Below are 10,259 nucleotides of genomic sequence, written 5' to 3' on the forward strand. Positions count from 1 at the left end.
GGGGTCAGTTAGTGTGGCCAGTCCCATAGGAGAGGGGGTCTGCTAGTGTGGCCAGTCCCATAGGAGAGGGGGTCAGTTAGTGTGGCCAGTCCCTCAGGAGAGGGGGTATGTTATTGTGGCCAGTCCCATAGGAGAGGGGGTCAGTTAGTGTGGCCAGTCCCATAGGAGAGGGGGTCAGTTAGTGTGGCCAGTCCCATAGGAGAGGGGGTCTGCTAGTGTGGCCAGTCTCATAGGAGAGGGGGTCAGTTAGTGTGGCCAGTCTCATAGGAGAGGGGGTCAGTTAGTGTGGCCAGTCTCATAGGAGAGGGGGTCAGTTAGTTTGGCCAGTCTCATAGGAGAGGGGGTCAGTTAGTGTGGCCAGTCCCATAGGAGAGGGGGTCAGTTAGTGTGGCCAGTCCCATAGGAGAGGGGGTCAGTTAGTGTGGCCAGTCTCATAGGAGAGGGGGTCAGTTAGTGTGGCCAGTCTCATAGGAGAGGGGGTCAGTTAGTTTGGCCAGTCTCATAGGAGAGGGGGGTCAGTTAGTGTGGCCAGTCCCATAGGAGAGGGGGTCAGTTAGTGTGGCCAGTCCCATAGGAGAGGGGGTCAGTTAGTGTGGCCAGTCTCATAGGAGAGGGGGTCAGTTAGTGTGGCCAGTCCCATAGGAGAGGGGGTATGTTATTGTGGCCAGTCCCATAGGAGAGGGGGTCAGTTAGTGTGGCCAGTCCCATAGGAGAGGGGGTCTGTTAGTGTGGCCAGTCTCATAGGAGATGGGGTCTGTTAGTGTGGCCAGTCTTATAGGAGAGGGGGTCTGTTTGTGTGGCCAGTCCCATAGGAGAGGGGGTCAGTTAGTGTGGCCAGTCTCATAGGAGAGGGGGTCAGTTATTGTGGCCAGTCCCATAGGAGAGGGGGTCAGTTAGTGTGGCCAGTCTCATAGGAGAGGGGGTCAGTTAGTGTGGCCAGTCTCATAGGAGAGGGGGTCAGTTATTGTGGCCAGTCCCATAGGAGAGGGGGTCAGTTAGTGTGGCCAGTCCCTCAGGAGAGGGGGTATGTTATTGTGGCCAGTCCCATAGGAGAGGGGGTCAGTTAGTGTGGCCAGTCCCTCAGGAGAGGGGGTATGTTATTGTGGCCAGTCCCATAGGAGAGGGGGTCAGTTAGTGTGGCCAGTCTCATAGGAGAGGGGGGGCCAGTCCCATAGGAGAGGTGGGGCCAGTCCCATAGGAGAGGGGGTATGTTATTGTGGCCAGTCTCATAGGAGAGGGGGTCAGTTAGTGTGGCCAGTCCCTCAGGAGAGGGGGGGCCAGTCCCATAGGAGAGGGGGGGCCAGTCCCATAGGAGAGGGGTCAGTTAGTGTGGCCAGTCCCATAGGAGAGGGGGGGCCAGTCCCATAGGAGAGGGGGGGCCAGTCCCATAGGAGAGGGGGGGCCAGTCCCATAGGAGAGGGGGGGCCAGTCCCATAGGAGAGGGGGTCAGTTAGTGTGGCCAGTCTCATAGGAGAGGGGTTCAGTTAGTGTGGCCAGTCTCATAGGAGAGGGGGTCAGTTAGTGTGGCCAGTACCAAGGGAGAGGGGGTCAGTTAGTGTGGCCAGTCTCATAGGAGAGGGGGTCAGTTAGTGTGGCCAGTCCCAAGGGAGAGGGGGGGCCAGTCCCATAGGGTAGGGGGTCAGTTAGTGTGGGAGAGGGGGGGCCAGTCCCAAGGGAGAGGGGGGGCCAGTCCCATAGGAGACAGCTGTAGGGAAGGATCTGGGGATCTGCGTGGGGAACAGTGGTGCTGCTACTGCTGTGTTATTCTGTGATGTTTTGTCTCAGCTCCTCGGGACAGCAGTTGCGGTAAACAAATACTGCCGAAAGCCACTGGTCCATTCCCAGCGGGACCCCAGCTCACACTGACTCTGTCTAAAATGGTGTGGAGGGAGCAGGGATCAACTGATCCAGGTTAGTTCGCCAAGATGAATCCATCAGGTTTAGAGTCAAGGTTTTGACCCTGTCTCTGCAGCTGTTGACTCTGTCAGAGTTAGACTGGGGATGAAAGGCCATTTCCCCAGGGGACCGTGATGGTTTGAGGGACAGATTGGGAACTTAGCCAGGACACCGGGGTTAACACCCCTACTCTTACGACAAGTGCCATTGGACCTTTAATGACCTCAGAGAGTCAGGACACCCGCTTAACGTCCCATCCAAAAGATGGCACCCTACACAGAGCAGTGTCCCCAAGGAGTTTAACCTTGGTTTCATGAGACAAAAGAATCTTGTTTATCATGGTCTGAGAGTCTTTAGGTGCCTTTCGGCAAACTTCAAGCGTGCATTAATGCGCCTTTTACTGAGGAGTGGCTTCCTTCTGTCAACTCTACCATAAAGGCCTGATAGTTGGAGTGCTGCAGAGATGGTTGTCCTTCTGGAATGTTCTCCCATCTCCACAGAGGAACTCTGGAGCTCTGTCAGGGTGACCATCAGGTTCTTGATCACCTCCCTGACCTAGGCCCTTCTCCCCCAATTGTTAGTGTTTGCCATGCGGCCAGCTCTCGGAGGAAATCTTGGTGGTTCCAAACGTCTTCCATTTTAGAATGATGGAGGCCACTGTGTTCCTGGAGACCTTCAATGCTGCAGACATCAAGTTGTAGAAACATCTCAAGGATGACAAATGGAAAGAGGATGAACCTGAGCTAAATTTCGAGTCTCATAGCAAAAGGTCTGAATACTGATGTAAATAAGGTATTTCTGTTTTTATTTTTTGTAGGCCCCATCAGGGTGCTGTATAACCAGCAGGCCCCACCAGGGTGCTGTATATCCAGCAGGCCCCATCAGGGTGCTGTATGTCCAGCAGGCACCACCAGGGTGCTGTATAACCAGCAGGCACCACCAGGGTGCTGTATACCCAGCAGGCACCACCAGGGTGCTGTATATCCAGCAGGCCCCACCAGGGTGCTGTATATCCAGCAGGCCCCACCAGGGTGCTGTATGTCCAGCAGGCACCACCAGGGTGCTGTATATCCAGCAGGCCCCACCAGGGTGCTGTATACCCAGCAGGCCCCACCAGGGTGCTGTATAACCAGCAGGCCCCACCAGGGTGCTGTATATCCAGCAGGCCCCACCAGGGTGCTGTATATCCAGCAGGCACCACCAGGGTGCTGTATATCCAGCAGGCACCACCAGGGTGCTGTATATTGTTGTGCTCTACCAACAGAACCCACACTACACTGTTATCATTCAACCGTTGGACTTTTATTTAGCATAACAAGTAGATACATTACTTGATTTTTTTTCATTTCAAAAAGTAGGCTAAGTTCTGTACACAGACATTTTATTCGTATTGCTATGGTGCTATGATAGATATAAAGATAATGATGATGATTTGACATCTAAAACTTAACATAAAATTCATCCAAAAAATAAGTAAGTATGGTGATTATCAAATATCAGGAATGATGCAATATTAATAGTAAATAGTGAGATGTCATTAACAAGGGTGAATAATGGACTTAATGATAACTGGGAGGGGGTCTGTTGTGGGTTTGTGTAGTCGTACATTAGTGGTTGAAGTCAGAGACAAATTCGTGTAGAGGGAAGCATCTGGTCGATGGTAGTAGAGCAGCGGTTTGTCGCACACGGGACTCTCTTCGCCAAACAGCAGTGGCCCTCTCGCCTTGTGTACTGGGTCTGAATGTACAGCTATAAATTCTCAAATTCACAGTCGAAATCGGTCATTCTGCACACAATGTACTTCCACTGCCGATCTCTGCAACAAACAAGAAGAGAGAAGGAGGTTATCAGACAGACAGACAGACAGACAGACAGACAGACAGACAGACAGACAGACAGACAGACAGACAGACAGACAGACAGACAGACAGACAGAGAGACAGACAGACAGACAGACAGACAGACAGACAGACAGACAGACAGACAGACAGACAGACAGACAGACAGAGAGACAGAGAGACAGACAGACAGAGAGACAGAAATACAGAGAGACAGACAGAAAGAAAGAAAGAAAGAAAGAAAGAAAGAAAGAAAGAAAGAAAGAAAGAAAGAAAGAAAGAAAGAAAGAAAGAAAGAAAGAAAGAAAGAAAGAAAGAAAGAAAGAAAGAAAGAAAGAAAGAAAGAAAGAAAGATGAGCTAGATGTGAATTACAGGTTGTTTTCCACAGTGAGTGGTTGGCTGGATGTGAATGACAGGTTGTTTTCCACAGTGAGTGGTTGTGGCTGGATGTGAATGACAGGTTGTTTTCCACAGTGAGTGGTTGTGGCTGGATGTGAATGACAGGTTGTTTTCCACAGTGAGTGGTTGGCTGGATGTGAATGACAGGTTGTTTTCCACAGTGAGTGGTTGGCTGGATGTGAATGACAGGTTGTTTTCCACAGTGAGTGGTTGTGGCTGGATGTGAATGACAGGTTGTTTTCCACAGTGTGTGGTTGGCTGGATGTGAATGACAGGTTGTTTTCCACAGTGAGTGGTTGGCTGGATGTGAATGACAGGTTGTTTTCCACAGTGAGTGGTTGGCTGGATGTGAATGACAGGTTGTTTTCAACAGTGAGTGGTTGGCTGGATGTGAATGACAGGTTGTTTTCCACAGTGAGTGGTTGGCTAGAGGCATAGATACTATTAAACTTCAGGCTGACCAACGAACGACCTGTCTTCTACCATGCAATATCAGACATGAGTTGGAAGGAGCCACTCCAAACTCCAGCTACTACAGACAGGAGTACTGGGCCCCTGAACTAACTAACTGACCAACGAACGACCTGTAGCTACAGTCTACAGACCTGAGAACTCCATCGAATGTGGTCTGGGCCCCTCTGATGAAGTAGCCATAGCCGGGGATGACAAACTCTCCCTCCTCTCTGTATTGCCCAGGCACCTCCGATGATTTCCTTTGGAGAGAGAGAGAGATGTTTATTTATTTTCGCCTGTGTACTTTGTGTATGCACATTGTTGCAACACTGTATATAGACATAATATGACATTTGAAATCTCCCTCTTTCCCTCGCTCTCTCCTGGGATTTATTGCCAAAGCAAGTGAATTAGATAAAAGTAAACAAAAGTCAAATAAACAATGAAAAATTAACAGTAAACAGTACAAAAGTTCCAACAGGGGGAGGGGAGAGAGAGAGAGAGAGAGAGAGAGCGAGAGGAAGAGAAAGAGAGAAAAAGAGAGAGAGACAGAGAGAGAGAGAGAGAGAGAGAGAGAGAGAGAGAGAAGAGAGAGAGAGAGAGAGAAAGAGAAAGAGAGAGAAAGAGAGAGCGACAGAGAGAGAGAGAGAGAGAGAGAGAGAGAGAAGAGAGAGGGAGAGAGAGAAAGAGAGAGAGAGAGAGAGAGAGAGAGAGTAAAGCCCTTGAATTGAATTGAATTGAGAGAGAGAGAGAGAGAAAGAGAGAGAGAGAAAGAGAGAGAGATTATGATAATATGTTCACATAGTGTAACTACATAGTGTAACTTCAGAGTGTAACTACATAGTGTAGTGTAACTACATAGTGTAACTACATAGTGTAGTGTAACTACATAGTGTAGTGTAACCACATAGTGTAGTGTAACTACATAGTGCAGTGTAACTACATAGTGTAACTACATAGTGTAACTACATAGTGTAACTACATAGTGTAACTACATAGTGTAGTGTAACTACATAGTGTAACTACATAGTGTAGTGTAACTACATAGTGTAACTACATAGTGTAACTACATAGTGTAGTGTAACTACATAGTGTAACTACATAGTGTAACTACATAGTGTAACCACATAGTGTAACCACATAGTGGAACCACATAATGTAACTACATAGTGTAACTACATAGTGTAGTGTAACTACATAGTGTAACTCCATAGTGCAGTGTAACTACATAGTGTAACTTCATAGTGTAGTGTAACTTCATAGTGTAGTGTAACTACATAGTGTAACTACAGATTGTAACTACATAGTGTAGAGTAACTACATAGTGTAGTGTAACTACATAGTGTAGTGTAACTACATAGTGTAACTACATAGTGTAACTACACAGTGTAACTACATAGTGTCGTGTAACTATATAGTGTAACTACATAGTGCAACTACATAGTGTAACTACATAGTGTAACTACAGAGTGTAACTTTATGTGTAGTGTAACTACATAGTGTAACTACATAGTGTAACTACATAGTGTAGTGTAACTGCATAGTGTAACTACATAGTGTAACTTCATAGTGTAGTGCAACTACATAGTGTAGTGTAATTGCATAGTGTAACTACATAGTGTAACTTCATAGTGTAGTGCAACTACATAGTGTAACTACATAGTGTTGTGCAACTACATAGTGTAACTACATAGTGTAGTGTAACTACATAGTGTAACTGCATAGTGTAACCACATAGTGTAACTACATAGTGTAACCACATAGTGTAACCACATAGTGTAACTACATAGTGTAAATACATAGTGTAACTACATAGTGTAACCACATAGTGTAGTGTAACTACATAGTGTAGTGTAACTACAGAGTGTAACCACATAGTGTAACGACATAGTGTAACTACATAGTGTAACTACATCGTGTAACTACATAGTGTAGTGTAACTACATAGTGTAACCACATAGTGTAACGACATAGTGTAACTACATAGTGTAACTACATAGTGTAACCACATAGTGGAACCACATAGTGTAACCACATAGTGGAACCACATAGTGTAACTACATAGTGTAACTACATAGTGTAACTACATAGTGTAACTACAGAGTGTAACTTTATGTGTAGTGTAACTACATAGTGTAACTACATAGTGTAACTACATAGTGTAGTGTAACTGCATAGTGTAACTACATAGTGTAACTTCATAGTGTAGTGCAACTACATAGTGTAGTGTAATTGCATAGTGTAACTACATAGTGTAACTTCATAGTGTAGTGCAACTACATAGTGTAACTACATAGTGTTGTGCAACTACATAGTGTAACTACATAGTGTAGTGTAACTACATAGTGTAACTGCATAGTGTAACCACATAGTGTAACTACATAGTGTAACCACATAGTGTAACCACATAGTGTAACTACATAGTGTAAATACATAGTGTAACTACATAGTGTAACCACATAGTGTAGTGTAACTACATAGTGTAGTGTAACTACAGAGTGTAACCACATAGTGTAACGACATAGTGTAACTACATAGTGTAACTACATCGTGTAACTACATAGTGTAGTGTAACTACATAGTGTAACCACATAGTGTAACGACATAGTGTAACTACATAGTGTAACTACATAGTGTAACCACATAGTGGAACCACATAGTGTAACCACATAGTGGAACCACATAGTGTAACTACATAGTGTAACTACATAGTGTAACTACATAGTGTAGTGTAACTACATAGTGTAACTCCATAGTGCAGTGTAACTACATAGTGTAACTTCATAGTGTAGTGTAACTTCATAGTGTAGTGTAACTACATAGTGTAACTACATAGTGTAACTACAGATTGTAACTACATAGTGTAGAGTAACTACATAGTGTAGTGTAACTACATAGTGTAACTACATAGTGTAGTGTAACTACATAGTGTAACTACATAGTGTAACTACACAGTGTAACTACATAGTGTCGTGTAACTACATAGTGTAACTACATAGTGTAACTACATAGTGCAACTACATAGTGTAACTACATAGTGTAACTACAGAGTGTAACTTTATGTGTAGTGTAACTACATAGTGTAACTACATAGTATAGTGTAACTACATAGTGTAACTTCATAGTGTAGTGCAACTACATAGTGTAGTGTAATTGCGTAGTGTAACTACATAGTGTAACTTCATAGTGTAGTGCAACTACATAGTGTAACTACATAGTGTTGTGCAACTACATAGTGTAACTACATAGTGTAGTGTAACTACATAGTGTAACTACATAGTATAACCACATAGTGTAACTACATAGTGTAGTGTAACTACATATTGTAACTGCATAGTGTAACCACATAGTGTAACTACATAGTGTAACCACATAGTGTAACTACATAGTGTAAATACATAGTGTAACTACAGAGTGTCACTACATAGTGTAACTACATAGTGTAACCACATAGTGTAGTGTAACTACATAGTGTAACCACATAGTGTAACGACATAGTGTAACTACATCGTGTAACTACATCGTGTAACTACATAGTGTAGTGTAACTACATAGTGTAACCACATAGTGTAACGACATAGTGTAACTACATAGTGTAACTACATAGTGTAGTGTAACTACATAGTGTAACTACATAGTGTAGTGTAACTACATAGTGTAACCACATAGTGTATCGAGATAGTGTAACTACATAGTGTAACTACATAGTGTAACTACATAGTGTAACCACATAGTGTAGTGTAACTACATAGTGTAACCACATAGTGTAGTGTAACTACATAGTGTAACTACATAGTGTAGTGTAACTACATAGTGTAGCTACATAGTGTAACTACATAGTGTAACCACATAGTGTAACTACATAGTGTAACTACATACTGTAGTGTAACTACAGAGTGTAAATACATAGTGTAGTGTAACTACATAGTGTAACTACAGAGTGTAACTACATAGTGTAACAACATAGCGTAACTACATAGTGTAACCACATAGTATAACTACATAGTGTAGTGTAACTACATAGTGTAACTACATAGTGTAACTACATAGTGTAGTGTAACTACATAGTGTAACTACATAGTGTAACTACATAGTGTAGTGTAACTACATAGTGTAACCACATAGTGTAACGACATAGTGTAACTACATAGTGTAACTACATAGTGTAACCACATAGTGTAGTGTAACTACATAGTGTAACCACATAGTGTAGTGTAACTACATAGTGTAACTACATAGTGTAGTGTAACTACATAGTTTAGCTACATAGTGTAACTACATAGTGTAACCACATAGTGTAACTACATAGTGTAACTACATACTGTAGTGTAACTACAGAGTGTAAATACATAGTGTAGTGTAACTACATAGTGTAACTACAGAGTGTAACTACATAGTGTAACTACATAGCGTAACTACATAGTGTAACCACATAGTATAACTACATAGTGTTGTGTAACTACATAGTGTAACTACATAGTGTAGTGTAACTACATAGTGTAGTGTAACTACATAGTGTAACCACATAGTGTAGTGTAACTACATAGTGTAACTACATAGTGTAACCACATAGTGTAACCACATAGTGTAACCACATAGTGTAGTGTAACTACATATTGTAACCACATAGTGGTTAGGGTTGGTTAGGGTTAGGTTTAGGTTGGTTGGGGTTAGGTTGGGTAGGGTTAGGGTTAGGGTAAGGTTGGGTAGGGTTAGGTAAGGTTGGGGGTTAGGTTAAGGTTGGTTAGGGAAGGTTGGGTTAGGGTTAGGTTAAGGTTGGTTAGGGTTAGGGTAAGTTTGGGTAGGTTTAGGGTAAGGTTGGGTTAGGTTAAGGTAGGGTTAGGGTAAGGTTGGTTAGGTTAAGGTAAGGTTGTTAGGGTTAGGTTAAGGTTGGGTTAGGGTTAGGGTTAGGTTAAGGTTGGATAGGGTTAGGTTAAGGTTGGTTAGGGTTAGGTTAAGGTTGGGTTAGGGTTAGGTTAGATTGGTTAGGGTTAGGTTAAGGTTGGTTACGGTTAGGTTAATGTTGGTTAGGGTTAGGTTAGATTGGTTAGGGTTAGGTTAAGGTTGGTTAGGGTTAGGTTAAGTTTGGTTAGGGTTAGGTTAGATTGGTTAGGGTTAGGTTAAGGTTGGTTTGGGTTAGGTTAAGGTTGGTTAGGATTAGGTTAGATTGGTTAGGGTTAGGTTAAGGTTGGTTTGGGTTAGACGTAGGGGACTTACCAGCAGGAGTAGGGGCAGCGGCGGCTGTAGCGACAGCAGTAGAACGACCACTCACGGTCCAGGACTGGCTCAAAGTACTTGCTCATCACCCCCGCCACCAGACCATTGTTGCCGCATGTTGAAGACCTGAAATACAACTTGTAAAATAAACTTTATGATCCAAAGACCCATAATATAGTTGGCCAAGACTCTCAAAGGATTTGTCTCAGAAACTAAGGATACAGAGTTGTAATGTCTTCATTGCCACAGTTGACTACAGATCACTTCAACAAATTAAGATGAATTCATCCTTTCAACACAATTGACATCCAAGAGCTGAAAATGAGGCAGTTATCATTACATCGAGGAAAGATGAGATTATTAACAATATTCTCATATTTTCTCCTCCCCTCCCCTCCTGTCCTATCCTCCTCCTCCCCTCCCGTCCTATCCTCCTCCTCTCCTCTCTTGTCCCC

The 10,259-nt window shown here is 43.6% G+C and overlaps 1 protein-coding gene across 1 annotated transcript; it reads right to left on the minus strand.

Moving 5' to 3' along the window:
- Window positions 1–3,176: 3,176 nt before the first annotated feature.
- On the minus strand, window positions 3,177–10,004 carry LOC135533795 (dermatopontin-like). The gene is made up of 3 exons (XM_064961023.1): window positions 9,805–10,004; window positions 4,740–4,847; window positions 3,177–3,712 (listed from the first exon to the last, which is right to left on the minus strand). The coding sequence occupies exons 1-3, from the start codon at window positions 9,888–9,890 to the stop codon at window positions 3,646–3,648; spliced, it is 261 nt and encodes an 86-aa protein (XP_064817095.1). The 5' UTR covers window positions 9,891–10,004; the 3' UTR covers window positions 3,177–3,645.
- Window positions 10,005–10,259: the final 255 nt, after the last annotated feature.

The sequence above is a fragment of the Oncorhynchus masou genome, unplaced genomic scaffold (assembly GCF_036934945.1).
Source record: "Oncorhynchus masou masou isolate Uvic2021 unplaced genomic scaffold, UVic_Omas_1.1 unplaced_scaffold_2666, whole genome shotgun sequence".
Classification (NCBI taxonomy): domain Eukaryota; kingdom Metazoa; phylum Chordata; class Actinopteri; order Salmoniformes; family Salmonidae; genus Oncorhynchus; species Oncorhynchus masou.